Here is a 26,248-nt window from a genome sequence, read left to right as displayed (position 1 = left end):
GTACTGAGGAGTCGTTAATGTCGAGGCGTCAAAAAATTCATCCAAATCGGTGGGACCTGTATCTTCAAAAGTTATTATCCGATTCGACTGAAACTTTTTTATTTTGAAGAATATACTTCTGGCTAGGGGGGGGGGGCAGAAAAAATTACAAAACTGACATTTCTTAGAAAATAACGACACTTGAAGTTTGAAATCACATTTTCACTATATTTTTCGTCCTTTCAACGCCTTTAAAATTGATGAATGTTCAATTTTTGTAAAATTTCTAGTTTCCCCCTAGCTAGAAGTATATTCTTCAAAATAAAAAAGGTTCAGTCTAATCGGATAATAACTTTTGGAGACACAGGTCCCACCGATTTTGAGAACACTGTTTCGAGAAAAACGCGTTTAAAGTTTTACGTCAGCGCCAAGTGGCCGGCTGTTTCCCATGCATTTGCCGCTACTCAAATTCCTATAACTTTGTAAATTGTACGAATTTCAAAATATCCTTTTAAACATACATTCCTAAAAGGTTGAACATTCGAAAAATGAAATAAAAAAAATCGATTTTTAGACCGGAACCTCCCCTTAACTCGAGAAATATGAACTTCAACCTTTGCTTTTTAGATTCTTAACTCTCGCCGCAGTTCGTCCTCTTAAAAACGGTTTAAACTTATATTCTCTCTATGTGATCAGAATTTCTTCTCAAATTGGAGGTTCTACAAGCTCACAAGGCAAACTTCGACTTACCGAAATATGCCTCATGAAGGCCGAAAAAGATGGGGAAGTACCGGAGCGCTTCTTTCATCTTCGGGATTACACCTTGGGGATCCACGGGCGGGAAATGTCACGTGAAAGAATTACAAAGGACGCTACGACACGTGTCCGCAGTAATCGTTGTTGTTTGGAAAATATTCAGGGAACTGCAAGCCGCCCGGAAACACGGCAGTTCCGAAAGTTCCAGCGATAGGGAAAAGGAAAAGGGGACACCCTTTGTCGATCGCAAGTGGCGAAGTGAATTGAAAACTTCCCCCCCCCCCCTCAAGCTTCTTCAACCCCTCCTTTTTCTTTCTCTCCGCTTGCACCCCCTTTCGACCCGCATTTTCCACATCTCCTTCAGGGAAGTTCCGTTTCCCAGAAGTTGCGAGTATTTTCGGGGGAGCCACCGCGAGAACCTTCCGCGAGACTCTCTCGCCACTGTTTAATCCTCTCCCCCTGTGCTGCTATTCGTTTTCTCCTCTCAGTGTTCTTTGTTATTTATGGAACTAAAAACTAATTCAAACGCAATTAAACTGCTGTCGAACTGCGCGATATAATGCTCTAGCTAATTTATACAAAAATGTGGGCTGTGCCTTCGACCATGTTACTAATTTCAAGTTAAGGGGACTAGGCAGTCGAAAAATCGACTTTTTTATTGCATTTTCCGAAAGTACTATCTTTTCTCAATAAAATGCCGCTTGGTTTATAGTAAAATTCGCAAAATTGTAGATTTGACAGTTAAAAACGTCAAACGTCGCCTTTGCTCAGAAACTTTAAATGCGTTTTTCTCGAATATTTTTTTCTCTTCGTTTTTCCCTGATTGCGAGCGAATTGAGGTTCCAATCGACTTGGAAAAAATTACAGGATGTGTAGAACATGTGTCATTTCAGCGCAAACCTCTGATATGGTCCGTAAAAATTCGAGATTTTCATAAAAAAATTAAGAAGTCACCGGATTTTGGTAGCGTACCATCATTGTTTGTGTGCTACCAAAATCCGGTACTTCTTAATTTTTTTTATGAAAATCTCGAATTTTTACGGACCATATCAGAGGTTTGCGTCAAAATGACACCTGTTCTACACATCCTGTAATTTTTCCAAGTCGATTGGAACCTCAATTCGCTCGCAATCAGGAAAAAAGGAAGAGAATAACATATTCAAGAAAAACGCATTTAAAGTTTCTGGGCAAAGGCGACGCTTGACGTTTTTAGCTGCCAAATCTACAATTTTGCGAATTTCACTATAAACCAAGCGGCATTGTATTCAGAAAAGATAGTACTTTCGGAAAATGCAATAAAAAATCGATTTTTCGACTGCCTAGTCCCCTTAAGTCTCGCACAGGGAAACCGATTTCTACGAAAGCGAACAAAACGCTGCCGAAATACAAGCTCTATAAACTTTCTATCCCGCAGAAATAAAAAAGCCAGCTCGGAGGGGGAGGCCTGTTAATACTTTATTTCTCTAGGTGGCTCGTCGCGTGTGACCGTCTGAATAGTACGCGCGGCGTTAAATTAGAAATGACCCTGGCCCATATAAAATCGCTCAATTTTCGTGAATAACGGAGAGTTGGCTCGCGCCAAGGACCGTGCACGGTCCCTGACACTTTTATTCCATAGGTTGATTGAGAAAGGTTCCGCGCGGACGCCCGCTCAATTCCGACGGAATATTTTAAGCAACAATGCGCGCTACGCCCGGGTCCCGTCGAGTTGTCGCTTTAAAAACAGAGAAAACTATCAAATTTTCACAGGGCAACAAAAGCGTGCTGGCCGACTCCGCGCGGATTGATTTTCCGTTCTCATGCTCTATTTAAAGACTTTTACTTCGCCACGGTCGAAAAATACGCCCGCAACCATTCCCGCGCGTCCACGCATTATATTATTCGAAATTTCCGCGTGGCCATTTTTTTTATTTTCATACCGTTACGGGGCCCAGAAGCAATTTATATATTGCTTCGACGACCACCGGCAGCGACGGCGGACGCTCTAGTCGATGTACGAATGGAAGTGGATTAAAATTCTACCGAATACAATTCAATATTTTAAGTTAAAAATGCCCAGCTTCTTTTAGCGCGGCAAGTGGAAGTTCCATTAACCGGCGATGCAATGCAGCGGCGCGATAGAAAGCGTTTTAAAATTTTATATTGATATGAGTGCTCCGATGGACACTGTTGACAGTTAGTGGCTCAATCGATGGTCCTCGCCGCTGCAGATCATGCTGATTCTGTCCCTGTGGCTATTGCAAAACGGGGTAAGTCACTCGGCAGAGGGAGCGCCGCGAAATTTCCGGACCCGCGTTAATGCACTTGGAACTGGAGTTTCATGAAAGTTAATAGAAGCTTAACCGTGGAACTATCGGTGGCTTTCGGCTGGCGAAGAACAGTTGTTCTCGTAATAAAAGTGCCGTAAACATGCGGGCAGGATAGTGCTTTTTCATAAAGCGCAATAAAGCGGCGCGACCTGTGTAACGACCGAAACTTTACAATGCTTTTCCGCGTTGACGCGTCTTCGCTGTTCTCTTTTAACGCGAAACACTGGCTCCGTGCCTCTGCCTCCTTCCCCACTCGCGATCGAAAGCGAATTTATTCGCAAGCTCTGCGCGCAGCTCGCTGTTGCTTAGGCATTAAGACTTCGGTTGCCTCTAGCACACCGCGGACAGAGAGTTTGGAGATAGCAAAGCTTCGCGATACTGGGAATACAACCCTTCGTTCGAAGCGTAACTATCGCAGGGTAAATTCGGGGGAGAAGTCACATTTTTAATATCTTCCGATTGGAAAAATAAAACTGTAGGTGTATGTTGTGTTCTTGAAGCATTAAAACGACAACTGTGCGAAAAATTAAGTTAAAATTTGGTAATTATATAGAAGAGGACACACCTCGCCGATTTTGACGAAATTTAAGTATATTGTAAAGCTCTTCATTCTGAACAACTTTCTCCTGCACGTGTTACCGACGCTCGGCGTTGGTTTCCGAGATATTCGCAAGAAACTGTGATCGGTAGGTAGTTTGGGCTGGATGGTCAAATTTGGGAGATTTAAGAGACTGCGGCTTTGTGGGGACGAAAAATAGGTAATTCTTTATGAATTTTTTGTACAAAAATGGTTATATTCATATAGCTTAAGAATCTATTTTCCTTTTTGTGTTTTGGATAAAGCTTACAGTACTTTTCGTCAACGCCAAGGACACCCGATTATTTTTAAATGCTCTCTCTCTGTATCTGCTATGTTTTTTTCACTGCCACACAAAAATTCAGAACAATAGTTCAAGATACAATACAACGGCCTGCCAAACCTCAAATTAATTTGTCGAACCGTTTTTGTAGAAAAAATTCATGAGAAGTACCTATTTCTCAACCCAACAAGGCGCAATCTCGTCTTAAAGGGACTAGGCAGTCGGAAAATCGATTTTTTTTATTGCATTTTCCGAAAGTACTATCTTTTCTCGATAAAATGCCGCTTGGTTTATAGTAAAATTTGCAAAATTGTATTTAAATGCGTTTATCTCGAATATTTTTTTCTCTTCGTTTTTTCCTGATTGCGAGCGAATTGAGGTTCAAATCGACTTGGAAAAAATTACATATACTGTAATGAATAAGAGTTTTCATTAACTTTAATTTAGGTCTGGTTCGAAACTACGCATTTTGTGAAGATGCTCGAATTTGTTTTGAATCGATTGGAACCTCCGTTTTTGAGTTACCACTGCAAAACAAAAGAAACTTTTTCTCAAAAAAGCCTATTTAATGATCCATCCGTAGCGTCGTATATAATGCATATTTTTTACTAAAAAAACATGCTTTTTAAAACTTATGATGTTAATAAACTTCATGCCAAAGAACAAGTCTCAGTCTCAATTGGTTTCTTTGTAATTAATTGAAACAGAAATGCTTAATTTTAGACAGGAACGACTGCCTAGTACCCTTAAGGTAAAAAAATGTGTAGGGTGACCGTACCTAATATCGACCATGTTCCTAATGTCGCCACTCGCGCTAAAATTTATCGGCTATGCACTGAATTAGTACCTGAACATATGTAGGAAGACATGCTGTAATTGGAAGGGAAGTATTTTAGAGAATCTTAATGGTGTAAAAATAGAATTGGACTGCCAAAATTTTACATCACATTCGGAGAAGGTTACCCTAATAATTCTACTAGAAATACCTAATTAATGATGTGCTTAAGAAATTAAATCGATTCAAATATTTTTCGTAATCAAATTAGCGTTTATCTTTTAGCAGTATGTGTGTTTTCAATACCGCCAAACGGAAAACAATGGATTCGATGTAATGTTTATTACAGGTGGGGTCGCGAAATGTGCGGAGCAACCGAAATAAACTTTAAGTGTCCAATATGTACATCCGAACGTAAAAAGTAAAATATTTTAAAAATCCTATTTATGTGGAATATCAAAGCATCGTGCAAAAAATAGCTGCACGAGTCTTGCACAATGTACTCACACTGCAACAACTGTGGGAGAGAAAACATAGCAGAAAAAAATATTAGAAACAAGAATTAGTGCAATTGGCATCTTACCTCAGGGATGTGGTAACACAGACATAAGATGGCACCTGCCATTGTTTTTAAATTTTTCTTGCAGTTCCATGGGAAAAGCGTAGAATTCTTTTTCTTATTTCGTATTATATAAGTGTGTCATTGTAATAAAAAATAATTCTTTTTAATTGGTACGAAACCAAATTTATTTTTGGCTCTCAACCAAAAAGTGCGGCGTCTCTCCTGAATTTACCCTAAGCCCCCGAAATTTACATACTCGTTCCCCCGACAATCTCCGCGTCCATGTTTTATCAAAGCACTACCAAAAACCCCTAAGTACCTGCTCCGCGCTAACGAAAATCCTACAAAGCAGGCTTTCCCGAGAGGCTGCCCTCGCGATGTAACAATTACGATCGTGTCGCCCGACAATATCGCGAACGGACAACGGAAACTTCCAGCCAAAGGTTTTTCCGGCTCCCCTCTTCCACGCTGGTCGATAATCGATTAACGAGGAGAATCTAATCCAGTATGATCAACGAGGTCCGCGGTTAATCAGTCGGTTTTTGCCGGTGCAAACGAGAGAAATTGGATTTTTGTCTGGCCCCCGAACCACACTTTCTTCGCGGGGCTCCTTCGTTTCTTCTTAACGCGGACGGAGGGGGGTGGCATCCCCCGCTCCCCACCCGATACGATCTACTCCGGCGCAATTTGTGTCCGACCAGGTCCGTGTGCAGCTCTGTACGTGTGAAATGAGGTAATAAAAATATTACGAGGACCTCTAATCTTTCCCCCGTATAATGGTATCCATAATTCCTCGCCGCGTTGTGGAGTCATGATCAGCCATCCCCTTCCGTTCAACCGGCGGCGGTGGACCAATCGTCCTTCGTCTTCCAGCTCAGACCAGGCCGCGTCTATCGGGTGTAAAGGACGACGGGGGTGATAAGTTTTAGCGTTGCTCGTACAGACGCCGGATATTCTTCTTGTCGTGGATGTTCCTCCCCTAGCCACTTACCCCGTTCCAGCTCGGCCATGATTTTAGGGAGAATTAAGACGTCGGATTTATTGGAAATCGATCGACGAGCTCGGGCACCCTTGGTGTTGTTATGGTAAATTCGTTGACGATGAGGATGAAGAGGACCACTACGAAGAGGTACTTTAGCCTCGTGTTTGGCATCAATGGTTAATAGAGAATGTTTTGAATTTAACCGGGGGGTTAGTCGAAGGAAAGGGTACTCTACGGTTCTCGTTCACCATCTTCCATTTAGCTGGACTCCGTGATCGTCGCTGGAAAAAGTGGAAGCTCGTTCGTGCAGCTTTGCTGGCGGGAGCACGAAGGAGAACAAAGATACCGCCATTCTTCCTCTTATCGATACAGGCAGCATAATGCAGGGACGTGATTTAGATCCCCGGTATCCCCACGAAGCCCGCGATGCCCCGGCGTGTACATCGCAGGATACCAAATCGTCGTTTCTATTCGACAACGAGGAATCGGCTTACCTGCCACAATGGCCGCCTGGAAAACGATTCTCCGGCAGACCCGAAAGGGACCGAGCCCCCATAACAGACTTACCACGTTCGAACAGTTCGACTCCGGAAGGGTCTGAAAGGCTTTGCTGTCCTCTTTTCCGTCGATGCCGTTCGCTCACGGGTGCGTCGTTGCTCCGGCGGAGTGGTCGATCGAGGGAGCCGCGATCCGTGGGAATTTATAATTAACTCTTCAATGACCTACACAGCATTCCGTGAAATCTCACGTTAATTTGAAAATTAATAGAAGCAAAAGCTAAGTACAGGAGACGTCGGTGTTTTTAGTGGGTGGCGAAGCGCTTCGAGCCGCGCTGGAAACTTTCGTCGAGCCGGGAGCATTCGCCGTCGAAGACAGACATCGATTTACAATTTTCTCGGGAATCGACGGGACAAGTCGGCGGAGTGCTTTGTAAAAAATGGCCAGCCGCTGGGGCACGAAGAGGCCTCGAAGGGGCGGCCAGGAATGGCGGAGGCGAGAGAGGAGAGTAGCTGGATGAGACTTGTTCTCGCGGGAACCGAAATCACATCCTTAATTTCCATAAAAGAGCGCGAAGGGCCTCTTCTCCACCCTCTTCGAACCGACCGCCGCCGCCGCCGCCTCTTACTTCTTCCCCTTGCGCGTCGTCTTTCTCTTCCTCTCTGCGCCCGATATACCCCTCGGTTAGACCGCCCTCTCTGTCTCGCGGGAGACTGCTAAGCTTCGTAAGCATATCTCGTTCATCCTCTTACCTCTTGCGCGCGCGACTTCGCCACTCAGCACATCCTCGACCTTCCCTCTCGGCTGCTTCGAAACTCTTTGCTCCGCTAGACGAGGTCAACGTAATTACTGACGCCCACTGGATCCGACTGCTCGTTCCTTTGCATACGCTGAGTGACACACTCCACTGTCTGACGCACCGGTCGACAGCTCCTATGATCCTCGGAAGCCGATCTTTTGGATTTTCGAGCATACCGATGTGCGTGGCAAGTGAAAATTCAGCGGCTCTAACGCGTGGGTGGCCATTTTTCAACTGCTCGATGACTTTCTTTATGCAGCTGGTTCGTATTCCGCCCAGTTATTACCTTTGAGGGGTGTGAAGGAAATTATTGTTGATAGTCTCTTACACCACACTCTATTTAATACGCGAAAAAGCGATGCAATGTAAAATTGCTGAGTATAGTTTACCGATGAAAACTTGTTATGCAATGCGCGTGACGTAGCCTCTACAGATAGTGTCGGCTTATTCAAGGTCCAACTGACGCGCTGCGCCTCAGAGTTTCCTCTGTAGCAGCATTGAAACCAAGCAAGATGGAGTGAGCATTTAATCTCTTTCTGGGAGACCACCGTGCAGGCCACAGGGTGGAGGGAAAGCAGAGTGAGGTCTGAAAGACCAGGTCTTGACTCGATGGGATCACCGTAAGGAATTTTTGCTATTGCCAGGCCATAACGGTCACGAATTATAAACGTTCGCAACCGGGGAAACCTACCCGTAAGGTTGCCAGCAGCAAGCAACGCGCCAGGAGAAAAACGGTCACCCATCTTTCCCCGATACGCGCCCATCGATGCTTGACTTCGGTGATCGCACGAGAACCGGTGTTTCCATCGCGGCCACTGCCGCTGGCCACGTAGCCTCTACAGGCGGTTCCAGGTGAGCGAGGGCGCGCGTCATATTTTTTTATGGAATTATTAAGGTTCCACCTTTCTTTTAAAAAAAGAAGGAGAAACTTTCATTCATTCGAACGCCGTGTCGAGGGTTTTAAAGTTAACCTACCTTAAAAGTCCGCAGTAATACCCCCACCTACCCTAATCCTCGAAATCGCATGTTTCTGAATTTCAAGTGCACGTACCACCCCGCCAAGACACCTTTTCCTCCACCACGACTCCCTCGAAAATGTAAGGGCGGTTCCTTGATTTCAAAACTACAACCAATAGTAAATCATAACTTGCAACCGCCCACTATGTCGTCTACTCAATCAACGAAAATCCGAGCTTACTTTAACGACACTCGACTTCCGAACAGAGAGTTCACGAAAAAGCGTCAACCCTAACAGATCGAACTATCAAGGATCTGAACTTGTAACAAGCGGTGCGAAGTTACCCTTTCGCATAATACTTGTCTACTACCACAACAGTTACACATGTTCTTTTATTAATATATAATTTATTATAAAACTTCTGGTTTGGACTTCCGCAACCATTATCGCAGCATCACGTGTAGGGCGATGAAAACCCTCGGGTTTATCGCCAGATTTGCCAAACATTCAGACAGATCAGGACGCTGAAATTGTTGTACGCTGCTTTGGTAGGGCCATTAGTAGAATACGCGTCGGTTATCTGGAGCCCAGAACATAAGCATTATGTCTGCTTAATTGAAAGGGTCCAGCATAAGTTTCTTAGATTTGCTACGAGAGCTACTGGTAGCCCTATGCGGTTTGAGGCATAGGGCTACCAGTAGCTCTCATAGCAAATCTAAGAAACTTATGCTGGAAACTTATTCCAGCTTTGCGAATTATGAGGCTTTCTAATCTCAGTGACCGCCGTATCTGTTCTGACCTATTATTTTTGTACAAAGTAATCCATGGCCAGATTAACTGCCAGGATTTAGTCGCACTGATTCGTCTCCGAGCCCCACAACGGTCATTGCGTCCGAGACCTCTTTTTGTATCGGGTGTCCCTGAATATTATCACTATACAGTCGATCCCTTAAATCAGTAATTTAATTTAATTTAAATTAATTTAAGCACCTTTGGTGCTGTGATTAGGTCTTAGGGCTCAGACTGTTTTGTTAGTTTTTATTTATTTTACTTCACTTTATTTTATTTTATTGTTTTACATTTTATTTTATGTTATTTTATGTTTTTGTTATATTTACTTTATCTTTGTACTAATTTGCTATATACTTTGTATCTAAAGGGTTCTCCCTTTAATTTAATAATAATAATAATAATTAATATACTTTCATTGTTATCGTTTCTCAACGTCTGTTTCAATCGATTTATTTTCCTTTACCACGGTAAATCGTCGTATGGGTGCATGTTGCAGCACAGTGTTGATAAACATCAAGACGGAGACTTAGGGGAGACCGGGGCAAAGTGGGACGAAAAATGTTTGAAGTCGAATAAAATTTTTCCCTTTCAATAAAAATGTGTGAAAATAGATTTATAATATAATTTGAACATTACTATTGATAAATGACGAATATCAATACTTAAAATAAACTTAAAGTATATTAAAATTCAACTTGAAAAGAAAATGTAAAATCGACCACTTTACCCTATATATGGGGTAAAGTGAGCAGAAATAAAATACGTGTTTTAATTAAGGATATAATTATAAAATCAACTTTATTAGAACTTTTAAACTATTTAAACTATTTCTTTTTAAAATATATTTCATTAATACAAGATTAATGTTAATACTTTGTACTTTGTGTTACTAACCTAAACTCATTTTCTTCTGAAAATGTGTTTTTAAAAGGAACTTTGTTTACATGAACAGTCTGACATATTATAAATAAAACAAATACATACATAATTTTTAATAAAATACGTCACTCACATCACTCGCGCATCTTTTCTTTGCCGCTCAGTTTACCCCGGTCACTTTGCCCCGAATGTGTACTCAGTGGAAAATTAATTATTTAATAATGTTAGGGTTAACGTTTCCTCAAACGCGTGTGCATGTATGTTTATAAGCTTGTTATAAACACGCAGAAAAAAAATGGAGTTAAAATAACACATTTAAGACTCATTTCTCCAAAAAGCTAAATTGAAAGAAAAAACAATTGGAAGTCTCTAAAACTTCATTTTTAATTATTAAATGAATTTCCATTTTTCGATACCTGAATGTGCATAATTATCATTGTCGTATTACATACATTTATTACGTCACCAAAATTTGTAAATATATTCGATTGTTAAAGAATAAATTACGGCACCTCATTTCACCCCGGGGTTCACTTTGCCCCGGTCTCCCCTACGCCCTCCGTCGACTTGACTCTCCGCAGTCCAGTCTCATTGTGGAACACATACCCAAGGAAAAACCGTCCCAAATTAGGAAATCATAATGGAACAGTGTCACCGCAAGTGAAACAGGAAGTCGATCGACATTAGAGACGCGGGTATAAGCGTCCGTGACGCGACAGTGGTCCCGCAAGTGGCAGGAGCGTCGTCGCCGGCTGCGTCAGCCTCGCCCGAGTTCGCTCGACAGTTGTGACAAACGAAACAACCAAATATTCAATTTGCGACGTGTTCTGGGACGAATCCACGGAGAATAGTTAACGTCAGGCAAACTAGACGGACTTATCGGGACGCGGGCAACGTCTGACACAGGCTGCATTAACATGCCCGGGGCCGTTGGACACTGCCGATCGAACAGCGACGTTTTATCTATCGCCTGTCAATTAGCCGATGATTCCGCTCCCTGGTAATTGTCGCGTTTAGACACGCGTCGACTATTTTCGAGCACGCGGAGCATTATCAACCCGCTGCCTTGCATTTCCAATAACGGATAAGCTGTAAGTAGTTGCTGGATGGTTTAAATTGTTCGTCGGTTGCAGCCGTAAATGCCTCGTAGGCGCGCAGAGCACAAAGCACACGCTATTACGCAATTCCGCGTTTTACACCTGCCGCGGGATTGCGGCGCAGCGTTTTAAGGGTAATTGAAGGGCCGAGGCCGCGCGTATCGAAGCGGCCCCAACTTCGGGCGGGCGCGGAAACTTTCGCGCCGCCTGTCGGCGCGAAAATTTCCGCGACGCAAATGTGGAAAATGAAATTCACTTACCGTGGTCCCCGGGCGGGTATCGTCGAAAGTTCGTCCCTGCGACCAGGAGGGATAATTAATGAAGGACGAGGCGCGCGCGGTCTCAGGACGAAGCGCGAACTTTGCCCGTCGCGCGACCCAATTTCGTCCGGACAATTTGTCAATGTACCGGGATTTTTCGATCACGCCTGGCCGGTCGCTGGTCCCACGGGCTTCGTCCTCGGTAGAGAAACCACTCCGGGGGTCGTCCGTTTCTTCGAATAATTATTTAAACGTCCAACGACCCGAACGAATCGGTCGCCGCATCCCGGAGGCAAATATGATCTATGTGCGTGTACGCATGGAAGTCTTCGAGTCTTAACCCTTAACTGGTATACTGCTTTTGGCAAACGTGACTGGTATACTGGGGTCGTGGCAGACCCCAAATAAAAAAGGACACAGAAATTTGTAAAGTCGACACTGGAGCAATCACTGTGAATATTTTCATCTTAGGTAATGTATAAAATAATAGAAGCGTGGAAAGTTAAAGTATCATTATAAAATTAATTAGAAATTCAGTTTACCAACTTAGGCAACTGAAAATTGTACATCGTACTTTGGGTGCTTGGGGTCACGAGCGACCCCAGGATACCAGTTAAGGGTTAATCGTCGAATAAATGCAGAAATGAAACGGATCCTTGAGAAGAAAGATTTTTACCGAAGAATTTGAAAAGCTCAGAGGGTGCTGGAGGTCTTCGTACGGTGAGAATATACAGGGTGTCCCACTAAGGAATGGACAGCGCGATATCTCTTAAAGTATTGTCGATAAAAATATAAAAAAATAGGGAATTGCATGGTTCGAGGGGGCCCATTTATTAGCGCTAATAAATGGGCCCCCTCGAACCATGCAATTCCCTATTTTTTTATATTTTTATCGACAATACTTTAAGAGATATCGCGCTGTCCATTCCTTAGTGGGACACCCTGTAGAGCTCCACTAGAGGTGAGATCGTCACTAAACTTGAAAGAGAAATGCTTGATCCAAGCTCAGTTGCAATTAGAAATCGAAAATAATCTCAGTTAATATCAATAATCACCAATCTTCCATTTAAACGACTGTCGCACGGTTCGTTCGACGAAATGAATATTTGAAGAAACGTTCCCCCTGAAACAGCAAAAGAAAAGCAAGAAGACAGAATAATTACGCGGAGACTATTATCGTACAATATAACGTTGCGTTTATTATTATCGTTATTCATTAACCACAATCGTTAAACGTTCACTTTCGTATGATACAACGTTAGTCTCTATACACACTCTGCACATGCCTCCCTAAATGTCCTCTGAATCTGCTTAATCCTATTCGGTAGTAGTTCCCATTTTACGGGATTTTTCCATTTTCTTTTTTTTATTTCTCGTGTCTGTGTCTGTGTCTCTGTGTGTGTCTCTGTTTATATACAAAAGCGCTGGATCATTCGTCCATCGGCTAAGCTACGGACAACCCAATATTTTTCGCGATCGGTTGGTCTAGCGCACGACTCTTTATTCTATCCCCCTTGCCCCGTCCAGCACTTCCCCGTTTCTCCGCTCTGACCCCCTAAACAATCGAGCTGCTTTCCGCAGGAATCGCTCGTCGCGCCTAGGGAATCATAGGTGAAATCCCGGTGTCCCTGTATCGCGACCCTCTTTCGCCCATATTCGCCACCTTCGCATGCCTCCGTCCGCCCTCCCCGTTTACGTATACCGGCTACAGAATAATTGACAAAAATCTGTCAAGTGATTCGACGACTCGCGCCCACGCGGCGCTCCGAGGAACACGATCTTCGTTTACTTCGCATGAACTTTATAGAAGCGGAACGAGCGTTGTTCTTATTCCATTATGCCTACGGTGACAGGTACGCGATTTCTGTTAGATCCTCAGATGAGGAACGGACCGAGGTGTTTCTCGAAGCATCTTGCACAGTGCCCCTGGAATTTCTTATCCGAGTCGAATCGAGTATTACCACCGAAACGCGACGGAGGAACGATTACGGGGAGCAAAGGGTTACAACAATTAATTACCTCCCGGACGCCTGAGAATGTCTCGGGGAACGCTGCTCGTTGAACGGTACATTTTGCCACGGTTACATCCATTCGTCCTTCCCGCGACGCCGAAAGAACGACGGGAACGGTTTCCTAAACGTATTCGCGTGGCAAATACAAATCCCCGTCGCACGGGGATACACCTATCATCCCCGCGAGGTCCGGGGAGCGTTGGAAATCGGCGTCGGAACCCGTGCCCGTCTTTCTCCCTGCTCCTGAGTTCCCTCGTCCGTCGGACCAACAGAAATCGTTATCCTATCGAAGCACGCGAAGCTGTGTCGATCGCTCCTCCGTTCTAATCGCCGTGTCCGAGCAAACGCACTCCCGTCACGACTGCGAACGAACCGAGCGGTAATGTCCGTTTTCATCCCTGTCCCGAAATCAGCCAACCGGCGAGGAAGCCGATCGTGCCTCGAAAGTGTGAACCTCGGGCCGTCGCTCGTCCCTAAAGTGCCACTGGACGAACCGAGCACCCCGAACCGCGAACCGTTTTTTTTGTTTTTTTGTTTTAAGCCTACTCGACTCGTTTTTCCTTTCCCATGGCAGATAATCGCACTGTTCCGCCCCAGCCGGGAAACGTCTGCTAGCCGTGGCCGCGAGGCTTGGCATCGATTCAGACTATGTTGTACGAGTCCATGTTGTGCGAGAGGGAGCCATCGTCCTGCCACGTGTTGGCTGGAAAGAAAAAGTCATCTTTTCAGATTCTCATCGAGGCGATCCCTTCGCGAGGTGGTAAGAAGTTCGGGGGCTCCTAGAGCCTGGGTAATGTCCTGGGTTACCTCTATAGTGCATGTCCTGCGCCATCGACGGACACTTGGAGTCTGGCCGCTGTCGACAGAAAGATACATGCATGTCTGATTAATCCTCTGCACGCGCTGCTGAAATTCTGCCTATTTGCGGGGGGATATCCTTTCGTTTCAGTGATCGCGCTTATTTTTCTATACGTTTCTGTGCGATAGTTGCTTTTCTACGTACGGTAAGGTTACATTGATACGCGCTGTGAGTAAATGTTGTCTGCAAGGTCTTTTCTACACCAAATTTCTCGCCACCCAAATAGCACACAGACATCTTATGGACGTCCGAAGAACGTCCGTTGCGGACGTACTGCAAGTTAGGAGAATGTCCTGAGAAGGTCCACACATGTCCACTGTACGCTCTCGTTAAGCTCTTTAAATGTCGTAGGAAGCTCCTATTTACAAAGTGGGAGACGTTCTGAGGACATGCTGTGTCAACATCCTCGGAACACTTTTCGCGAATATCCGAAAGTAAAGTTAAATACGTCCTAAAGGCGTCTCGAGGACGCTTACATCAGGTCTGGGTTAGGACATTAAGAAAAATAAATTTGCCGGTGACGGGAATCGAACCCGAGACTTCTAGATTACGAAGCAACCACTTTTCGCAACTACCCAAGACACTTCCTTGTAGAAACTTTTAATTTCTGAGTATACAAGTTAAATTAATTGTTTTAAAAAAATGCGCATTGGCGTGAAATATTCTGCAAAATATCAGCTTTCGACCTCTAGACTCATTCGTTATAATTTCACATTCGTCTTAAGACAGGCGTCTTTAGGACGTACTGTGCTACCCGGGAACATTCCAGCGTTTTAATTAAGCGTCTTTATTCCACAATGCAAAAACAGGAATAAGAAGGAAAGGGAAATGATGAAAAGAAAAAAAATAGCGCAAAGACGAGTTTTACAAGGGGAGGACACCATGCGGTAGACACCGATTTTGATGAGCCTTGGCACGATGGATCTATGTCGAAAATAAGTAAATAGGTGTGCGAACGTTTCCGCAAATGGGCTTTGATAATACAAATATTTACATGGAAATTATTAAAAATTTCATAGTGGCCGTGGGATTTTAATGGGTAAAAACCCCACACTACTCTGGCACCCCAGGGGGATTCCCCTCTGAAGGAGTCGGGGTGCCTTTTGAAGATTTTCCCAAGTTATAAAAAAATTTATAAAAAAAATTTATAATGTTTTTTTTTAACGTGCAGACATCTTCAAAAGTCACCCCGACGCCTCCAGAAGGGAATCTCCTGCGGGTGCCAGGGTAGTGTGGGATTTTTGCCCACTAAAACCCTAAATTTTTAATAATTTACATGTAAATATCTCTATTATAAATATTATTAAGGCCTATTGGCTGAAACGCTCGGACACCTATTTACTTATTTTCGACATAGATCCATCGTGCTGTGGCGGCCCGTGCAACGAGCACGCCGCCTCAATTCGACCAGGCTGTTAGTTTGGTCGTCGGCGACAGTAACGTTATCGGCGACGTTTCGAATTTCGGCGTCGATGCGTAGCGTTTCAATAGCATCTTGGGGGTTCTCGGAAAGCGACGAGGACCGTCGTCGATAAGTTATGGGATAAACATCCTGTGCGACGCGAGAGACGACGGTCCCCAAAAGATCCGCGCCGAGAGCCCACACAGCAACAGTCAGGACCAAACCAGAGAACAGTACGGACGACACCGTGCCTGTTCAACGTCGAGCAATAAAAGCCATCACGACTGAACTACAGGAGTCATTCACTTTCCCGTCACCCACAGTGCCAAGGCTCATCAAAATCGGTGTCTACCACATGGTGTCCTCCCCTTGTTAGTCGCAAAGGCAAGCTCTCACTACGCCTCGCCTCGCCTTGGCTCATTTTATTCTTCCTATGCTTTTCTTATGCAGTTTGACAATTTGACTCACCCTGCGCCTCGCCTCGCCTCAGCGATTCCTGAAGAATACTTTGAGGAAGAGAGGCGAGGCGTACTGTGAGCCTACTGACGATTGCACAGAAAGAGGTTCTCTGAGCAACTGACCAAACATATGAACCGAGGCAAGATAACTTCAGGTACAGGAACACCGAGGCGACGCGAGCCGTAGTGAGAACCTACCACCTTAAGACTGTTTTGCAACCTAACCTTAATCATCTGTAAAGCCTACAAGATGGTTGTTCTTAGAACACTTGAAACTTAGTTCTTCTAAACATTCACAAGACTTACCAGACGAATATATTCTCGGGACATTCGAAATGTAGTTGTGCAAAGCAATCACGAGACTTACAAGATTAACGAGGCGCACGTTCCTAGAACATTCGAAATTTAAGTCCCGAGAACATCCGCGGACCTTTCGCGACGGACGTTTCTAGAACATCCGAAGTTTAAGTCTTGCGAACATCCCAGGTGTGTTCAAAAACGGACGTAGGACGTTCGGATATAAACTGGACATGAAACGGACGTCCTTGGGATGCACGAAGCTATCTGGGCGGTGATACGGTCGAACGTGCTCGCTGCTCACGCAGTTAATCGCATTAGCGGATGAAAAAATTAGCGTTGCACGGGAATGGGGAGGGAAGAAGGCAGAGTGGCAATTCACCTTGCGAAAATCGATGTTCGTCCGTATAGTCCTGTAATGAAGATCCTGCAGCGGCCTCGAATTGTTTCCCAAGGGGGCTTTCGGAGTGGCGACCGGACCTTGCATTAGTTTCCTTAGTGCGTAAAGCTGGAAATGGGATTAGGATTACGTTGCAACGATCTCCGTTCCCCTCGTTCAATATTTAACCATAAAGTAGAGCCAGTTAAGTAACGGCGGGGAGGTAAATACGAGAATTGCTCGGCCGGCAACTGAATTTCAAAATAATACACTTAGGCTAACAATGTTCTCGTGCACCTTACAAATTTAGTAGAAGCTATCTCGTTTAATTTATCGCCGGTACGCTCCTTATGAATATAGAAATACCACCGACACCCGCTCGTAACTTTGCAACGTTAATAAACTTAATAACTCCGCCACAAGCCACCCCCAGGCCATTGAATCGAATTCCAAGATCAACACCTCCGAATTTCCATAAAAATATGCACAGAACGCCAATACTTTTTGCATAATCCTGTCTACCGGTGGCTCGTCGATGCTACTGGTATATCCAGTGGTCTAGCAGCTAGTACGGAGATTATGCAAGAACAGCAAGCAACTTCATCGCGGATGGTGAAGCGAGAGCATCGACAAATTGACCGGGGGCTGGGTGCGGCGAAGAAGGTAATAAAAGCCAGAAGGATCTGAATAATAAATCGAGGGGTGGGTGGGTAGAACGGGTTAGCACTTACTTCTCGCGCGGTAACGTAGATGGGCTTGTTGAGGATCAGCCATACCGCCGTTTCCCAACAACCAGGATGAGTCGTGCTACCCTCGTAAGTCATGTAACCGTTCGTCTCCGGGAGGAGACTCTTCAGGGACAGGTGACGTACAGGTGCTTCGTCGCCTGCGCATAAAAAAACAAATTCCCTTCGTCAGAACACGTAGGATCTTCAAGCCACACGTTCCTCGCGCCGCGAATTTCATTCGTTCCGGCAAGCACGCACACTTAATTTCCTCCGCGCCCGCTGTTCAGCGCGATTCAACGGCTCCCCGACAAGACTGCCAACCTCGAAAGGTGCTTCTCCCTTCTTCTGTATCACTCCACACGAATGGACTGTCAAACGATCGCGAGTCACGTCTCGACGCGATACTCGAGCCCGCTCCTCTTTCGCCCGTTTCACGGTTCGCGGGGCAAATTGCCGGCGAGAAACGTCACGAATCATGAGCCGCCTCGGTATGTTTGCGGCAATGGAGCACTCTTTTTCGAGTGCTTCTCGAGAACCGGGGGGGACGCGCTCGAAGCAACAACTGCTCTCGATGCAGCGTCGTTCATTACCGCCACCACACGTCTATGGGTGATTTGCGTTTTTCGTACGTCACTGGAAATATTTTTCGCATCCCCGTGCTACGGAACAATAGGGTGGCCCTTATTTATACGTGTCGATTTTTTTTATTCCTTTGCTCTCAACCCCCTAGCACGGCGCCATTTGATAAGAAAACAGTCCCTGAAAAAGTTTATTGCAACCGGAAAGGGTGCCGACCTACCATTTTTGAGAAATTCTTCAAATTCAAACCATTGATGAATTTTAACCTTCAAGGCCTGGTTGGCACCCTCTCCTGTTGTCCGATTGCAATAATCTTTATCAGGGACTATTTTTTTATGAAATGGAAGCGTATTCAGGGGTGAGAGTAAAAGAAATCGGATGTTGAAAATAAGGTTAAGGTGGTGGACTATTTCAGTTTCAAAAAATCGATTATTTTTTTTACTGATTCTGGAAGCTTATCATTTATGAACATTTTAACCAAAATTTCACGAAGAAATTTAAATAATTGTAGAAGTTATTTATGAAATGGAACCATAACAGGGGTGAGAGTAAAAGAAATCGCAGGTTGAAAATAAGGTTAAGGTGGTGGACTATTTCAGCATAAAAAAATTGATTTTTCTTTACTGATTCTGAAAGCTTATCATTTATGAACATTTTAACCAAAATTTCACGAAGAAATTTAAATAATTGTAGAAGTTATTTATGAAATGGAACCATAACAGGGGTGAGAGTAAAAGAAATCGCAGGTTGAAAATAAGGTTAAGGTGGTGGACTATTTCAGCATAAAAAAATTGATTTTTCTTTACTGATTCTGAAAGCTTATTATTTATGAACATTTTAACCAAAATTTCACGAAGAAATTGAAACAATTGTAGAAGTTATACATGAAATGGAACCATAACAGGGGTGAGAGTAAAAGAAATCGGATGTTGAAAATAAGGTTAAGGTGGTGGACTATTTCAGCTTCAAAAAATCGATTTTTTTTACTGATTCTGGAAGCTTATCATTTATGAACATTTTAACCAAAATTTCACGAAGAAATTGAAATAATTGTAGAAGTTATTCATGAAATGGAACCATAACAGGGGTGAGAGTAAAAGAAATCGCAGGTTGAGAATAGAGGCCACCCTAATGAAACAATCATTGATTGATAAAGTACCTACTATTGCGAGATGAGAAGAAGACCGACTACCCACGAGCTGAAATGTCACAGGGGCAAGGGGAATCGCCCGCTCGCTCCACCCTATCCCCTCCAAGAAATCCTACTTTTAGGTTCTTAAGGTACGAGTCCACTTGAGAGTAAAACTCGCGCGAGAAGCTCTCGAGAGTATATCTCGCAAGTGGACATACGTCCGAGAGTGACTGTCGGAGAGGGACGGTCAACTCTCAGACAGCGTACGCGTTGCTACTTGCTCTCGAGTGGATACATAATAATATTACTATCCGACAGTTGCTTCCGAAATACGAACCAGGTTCGTGTTCTGCGAGTGCTGTCGCGAGAGTAGGTCTTCTGGGTTATGTAGTAGGCTCGCGTCGCGGCAGACACGGTGTTGCCAGAAAGGTGTTGCGAGGCACGGCGTTGCCAGAGAAGTGTTGTTAGGCGGTCAGCCGGGAGAAATGCGCGGCCGAGGTTGTCTGCGTCGAGCCAAGTGGTGAGACACATTTTATGTACGCCATTTATTGTAACCAACTCAAAATATATAACTATTTCATTTCATCCACCCAGCAATTTCTCTTTCTAAGTTGCTTCTTTCTCTTTTTTAAAATATTATAAGCAATAGTCAAAGCGCTAAGTTCTTGCACATCCATAATCACGGCCTCACTTCGTTCGTAGCTTAAAAGAAACTGAGAGGAACTGCAGAGAGTAGGCGCAGACCAATTTCTAGTGGACACGGTTCTGAGAGTTCTATCGGATAGTAAGCTCTCGGCGAGTTTTCTATCGCCTGCCTGAGAGTAAAAATTTTCGAAATTGCTCCCAAGTGGACACACAATTTGAGAGTAACTATTGAGAGTAACTTGCGCGAATTCTCTCAAGTGGACACGTACCTTTAGGGGCTGTCAATATCCGCGGGCTGTCGTGATTTGTTTCGTTCGCGTTCTGCGTTACGCGGCGGACTTTGTCGCGAGGGATTGGGTGGAGCGAGCGGACGATTCCCCTTGCCCCTGTGATATTTCAGCTTGCGGGTAGTCGGTGTTCTTCTCATCTCGCAACAGTAGTTGGTATTCAACTTACTTCAACCGAGTAGTTTCGAGAACAGAAGTACTATCCGAATGCTAATACTAAATGAGGTGGAAGTGAGCGCGCGCTGAATATTCCAGCGATACGATAAATGTTTCCTGTACTGTAAATCTTGGCCAGGCGTGTCGCGTCGTGGCCAATAACAAACTGACGCCGCTCGTCGTTCGGTTGCGAGGGGGTGGCGTTCTGTTATTCCCGCGGAGACTTAACGATTCGAGTGACGGGGTAGCTCGTAAAGGCAGCCCCCGGAGGTGTGCATTATTGTTCCGTTCGCACGGATAATCGATAGGGGCGGCGGTTCGAGCCGTCGAAGAAATTGAATACACTCGGCGAGGGGCGATTGCAATTCTTCCCTGAAGCTCGCTCGCCCGTGAGCTGAACCCGAAGCGATGCGCGAAAACCGGCGGTACCCCAAACAAACGCGATTCACGGTTTGGAAACAGTCTGTTAGGACGGATGATCCAGGCAAGTCTTGAGGAGGTTAGCGTTGAAATGTAGAGGAGACCGGGGCTAGATGTTACAGGGGCAGGTTGTTAAAAAGCAGTTTAAATTTTTTTCGCTTGCACTATCACTTCGACGACGAAGTGGCTGATGTGTTTCAACCATACACATAGTCGGTTCACGCGTTGTCACTTTATTACAGTTTTGTTTTGTGCTTTCGGTACTAATAGTAACTTTTCTCTTTCTACTTCAATCTTTTCTACCGAACAATCGGATAAAGGTATGTTGGTGAATTAATATTACCACGTTTGAATCAGTGTTCCTTTAGCTACAGATTCGTACCAAGAACATGAGAATACACCAAACTGGTTTGAAGTTATAGCTTTTTATACACAATGGTGTCAACCGGGGCAAGTTGTTACACAAGACAAGGGCATGTTGTTACATTGTATTTAGTAAATGATTTATACGACAGTAACAACTGTTAAAAGGAAAAAAGAAAAGTAAAACATCAAAACCTAAAAAGATTTTATTAAATAAATTTAAAAAGGAAACTGATGACATAAAAATAAAAAAACATACAGCAAAAAAAAAGGCAGAGGAGAAATGAAACCACCACAAATAATAGGCACGAGTCCCCGTATGAAACGGACGATGATAATTAGTGCAACTGATTTTAATAGTATTTTATTATTTCTAAAATAGATTTATTATTGTATATTTATTGTAATAGATTCGGACCACTGATAAATTTACTTTTGTCCAAGAAAATATAATTATATTACTCATAATAAGCCTCGTTTCGTAAAATTTAATTCTGTAACAACTTGCCCCGTATTGTGTAACAACTAGCCCCTACTCGGGGCACGTTTCGACCTTCAAAATGGGTTGTTTCAAAGTCACGGTTTTCGTTTAATTACATGCGATAGCGGTCATCAGTAGAGGAAAGAACGTACTTTAAGTGAGAGTCATTGACAGTATTGAATATGGAATGCAAAAAAAATAAAAAATAAAAAACTGAAAATTGTAACAACTAGCCCCGGTCTCCCCTAAACGATGCGCCACTTCGCGATAGGTTTTCCCATTCGGAGGCGAGGCTCCTCGTTACGCGCCCCCTGAATGGGTCACTCGGTGGCACGATTAATCGTAAAGTCAGGGCGCGCTGCGTGAAACGAAGGCTGGGGACTGGCAGCGGCCTCGCTGAAGGCGTCGTTATAATCGAGCCTTAATAAAAATCATCCCCCGCACTCGGACGAGCTTCGAATGTGCCGCGCCATTGAAAAAGCTTCTCCGCTCGCAAGAGGTTCTATCCGTCGCGACGTCGCGACGCGACCCGGCTATTTCTCGTATCGAGCCCGTGACATTAAGGAGGAGCGAGCGTGCCAGCAAATGGTGGCCTGACACGGGGGATAAATGCGCGACCCCCGTCAGCCACCCCGTCCCCAGCCCCCCGCTTGTTTTCTCGTCTCGCAGCGCGGGGGGGAACATTTTTAGGACGCCATTCAGGTTGCTTGGAGGGGCACAGAGCAGCAGGAGAGCTGTCAACCTTTTATCCGCGAGTACCACTTCCTCCCCCCTCGCCCCTGTCCCGCTATACACCCCGTTCAGACGCTCCTTTTCATCCCCGTTCCTCTATCTTAGACCACGTTCGCGTTACCCTCAATGCGTGTTCCCCGCGTTTATTTTTATTTATCGCGCCCCCCGATTCCCTTCTCTCCGCGGCTGAGAACCGAGCGAGGGGCTGCGGAGGGATGATAAATAATAAGGAGAAAGCTCGACGACGGAGAGACATCAACCGTCCGGCGAATCAAAGGGAAAGGGAGCGAAAGTGTTGTGATTAACGAGACGCTATGGCCGCAGGATCGTGATTCAAAGCTGCGAGTTCCGTGGCGGAACGTGCGTTTTAATGGATTAATAAATTGACGTAGGACGTTCGGCGGGTGTGCCGGATTAGAACGGACGATATGGATAACTGGCAGCGGCATTTTTGATCAGACTGAACGCAACTCGGGGAGGAGCGGGTCGAATTCGACCATCCACCCCGAAGCTACGACACAAACGTGGATTAAATAACGTCACAATAAATCTGCCACGCCGAAAGAATTACGCCCGAGCATTATTTTACGCGACGCCGGCTTTATCTTCGAAGCTCGTTCCACATTATTAGTATTCAGCGCGAGGACCCTATCTCGCGCAGCACAGTCAGAAATCCGTTTCCACTGCGCGGAACCCCCGCTAATTTCGGGCACGCGTTTTCTCGTCCGCTCCCTCCTCAGACGAACGCCCCTTTTGTCGGTGGCTTTCAACCGCGTCTCCTTTCGCTCGCACCGTTGTTCAGCTACGCGTGACTCTCTCGGCGCCGCGATCGGTCACCGGGAAAAAGAGAAGATACCAGGCGCGCGACGGGAACGGCCTGGAAAGCCTGGAAATCTCGACAGGACGGGAATTCGAGGAACAGTGGCCCTCGACAAAAACCGCGCGCTGCCGCGATAGATCGATGTCGCGAGAATTCGCGCGCGGGCTTCCTGTTTCTGCGCCGCGTAGCGGAAATTCGAAAATTCATTGCCGTGGAACCGCTGCCGAAATCGAGTACTCGGCCCAACAGGACGAACCAGACCGTGACACGTTTCTCAATTCCCCCCTCCGTCTCGTCCCTCCTCCCCCCCCCCCCCCCCCCGCACCCCTATTTTCTGCGGGAGTTAATGCATTTCATTAATCACGGAGGGATCCTCTCCCGCCACCCTCTCGATTCCAATCCGCTTCACCTGCACGGCTGATGCTTCCCCATCCTCGACACCTGTTTATTACTATTTGTCACCTGCTGCATTAGGTTTCCTCCTTTTTCCCTCGCATTCACTGCGCCACGCTTTCCTCCCACACCCCCGCTTTGCCTGCAGTTGCCACCTCTTCGAGATGTTCCACGAAGAGATGCTCCGGTGCTCTGTATCGACACGCACGATGTACGGTGCTGTGTTTGATTGGAAAGCTTCTGTGCTCGTAGGTCGGTGGGGCGAAGGATTTGAGAAGGGATAGAGAAACCGCTGTTTATTGGGAAGGAACTATTGGAATGAAGAAGTTAAATGAGGCGTGGAAGATTCCTGTTGGTCTCTTTGGATCAGGGCTTGAAACTGTTATTTTAAAGATTTCGGTTCTTGAAAGAGTTATGAAGAACCTTTATTCGGAATGACCGTTATAAGAACCTAAATAGCGGACTATATAAGTATAAGTTACGGTTCCTATATAGCTCTATAAGTTTTATTTTTTAGGTTCTATAACTTTTATTTTTTAGGTTCTGTAACTTTTATGTTTTAGGTTCTATAAGTTTTATTTTTTAGGTTCTATAACTTTTATTTTTTAGGTTCTATAACTTTTATTTGTTAGGTTCTATAACTTTTATTTTTTAGGTTCTATAACTTTTATTTGTTAGGTTCTATAACTTTTATTTTTTAGGTTCTATAAGTTTTATTTTTTAGGTTCTATAACTTTTATTTTTTAGGTTCTGTATAAGTTACAGAATTTTACAGTAAATGAAATCACAAGATATTACAACTATAGATTACTCTGTGTAAACAAATTGTTTAAAAATTATTATAAATAAGTAAGCAAATATATATTATGTACACATTTGTACACATGTATACAAGTGATCCTTGCATACCGCCGAGTGTATACATATACATATGTACGAATGTGTACATAATATATATTTGCTTACTTATTTATAATAATTTTTAAACAATTTGGTTACACACAGTAATTTATAGTTGTAATATGTTGTGATTTCATTTACCGTAATTTTACTGTACAATCGTTACAAGAATCGGTTCTATAACCGCTTTGGAACTTATATAGAACCTAAAAAATAAAAGTTACAGAGCTATATAGGAACCGTAACTTATACTTATATAGTCTGATATTTAGGTTCTTTATAACGGTTATTCCGAATAAAGGTTCTTCATAACTCTTTCAGTCAGAAACTTTATATAACAGTTTGAAACAATTATTTTCGAAACCTATTCAAGCCCTGCTTTAGATGTTAAGTTAAGAGGTCATGCTTAGTCAGGAGGTCGAAAAAGGGTGGTCTTTGGAAATTTTTTTTACTCAAAAGCTATAACACATATCTCAAAAAATCTTTTTTCCTTTTAAGGTGTTATAGCTTTTGAGTAAAAAATTTCCAAAGACCAACCTTTTTTCGGCCTCCTGACTGAGCATGACCTCTTAAGTACTGATTAAATACTTAGCTCGCTCGCATATATAAGTTTACTTTTACCACGCCCGCAAATTTATTTTACGACTTAGTTTTAGTTTCTATATTAATTTTAGTTTTAGTTTTAATTTTCAGTTCTCGGTTGTCGGTTCTCGGTTCTCGGTTTTCAGTGTTTAGTTTAGCTTAGTTTCATTTTATTTCCTCTGACTTTTGTATTCTAATGCTATGCTCCGACACTTACACTTAGACAGAGGTTACGCCTAATATCAGCTCTAGCTGGTCCTCGCCTTTCCACCATCCTATGTAGGGCAGAATTGAGCAAAAAGTCCATTTTGAATTGACACACATTTTGTGACATAACTCAACAAAAAATAACACCATTAACTAACAACTTTGCAAAAGTAAAGCGTAATAGTTGTATTTTATACAAAAATGCCACCGTATATCTCTACATTGTTATTACCAAATTTTACATAGGTTTATATGAAAAAACGTGACTTTCAGCCCCACCCTACCCTACTAAAATTACTGAAATAAAGCCAGTAAATAAATAAATAAAATAGCTACATCATCAGAAGTACTGTCCATCAGTAATTCCCAACGTCGACGTATCACTTTACATCATTGTTATACAGGCTATCTATTCTTTTTAACTCGAGCAAACTCTTAGGGTAAATCCAAGTCCACTTTACTCCAGGATCTTTGGAAATATTGAAATGAGACACCGAGGACCATCGACCCCTATCGAGCACTAATCCCGCGAGGGTAAAACCCAGAAGCAGATATGGTTGTTCCCTTATCTATTATCAGATTGACTCGTGACTATCATCAATATTTCCATTGCCACGAGGGTTCCGTGTCGGGGGGGCCGCACGTGCGGCTGTTTGCATGGCGCTCGAGCACCGTTCAGGACAACGCGAAGGGCTCTTAAGAAAATTGACCGACCCTAATGGCCCGGGCACACACCTAGGATAATGATGATGACAGCGACGATAATCGCAATATATGAGCCTTACAGGCATACGCCACCACGGATCCTCGTCCTCTCTGGCGAACTCAACCTCCAGCAGATAGTTTTACGAGGTCCCCGTGCGGGCAACTAAAGAAGAAGGCAATCTTGCAAAACAATGTTGACTTTACA

The 26,248-nt window shown here is 44.1% G+C and overlaps 1 protein-coding gene across 3 annotated transcripts in view; it reads right to left on the bottom strand.

The window, feature by feature from the left end:
* Positions 1–12,686: 12,686 nt before the first annotated feature.
* Positions 12,687–26,248, bottom strand: part of Carpa (Carbonic anhydrase-related protein A) — a 236,133-nt gene continuing 222,571 nt past the window's right edge. For 2 of the 3 annotated variants that reach the window (XM_076813867.1, XM_076813869.1), the window contains 4 exons: positions 17,645–17,799; positions 16,917–17,042; positions 14,326–14,374; positions 12,687–14,239 (listed from right to left, as the gene is read on the bottom strand). In XM_076813867.1, coding sequence (XP_076669982.1) covers positions 14,160–14,239; positions 14,326–14,374; positions 16,917–17,042; positions 17,645–17,799 — 410 coding nt within the window. In that variant the 3' untranslated portion in view covers positions 12,687–14,159. The remainder of the gene's footprint in view (positions 14,240–14,325; positions 14,375–16,916; positions 17,043–17,644; positions 17,800–26,248) is intronic. The other variant, XM_076813868.1, reaches the window with a different exon arrangement.

Source organism: Andrena cerasifolii, chromosome 6 (genome assembly GCF_050908995.1).
Source record: "Andrena cerasifolii isolate SP2316 chromosome 6, iyAndCera1_principal, whole genome shotgun sequence".
In the NCBI taxonomy this organism is placed as follows: Eukaryota; Metazoa; Arthropoda; class Insecta; order Hymenoptera; family Andrenidae; genus Andrena; species Andrena cerasifolii.
The sequence above is the reverse complement of the archived record's forward strand: the minus strand, read 5'-3'. Positions and strand labels throughout refer to the sequence as shown.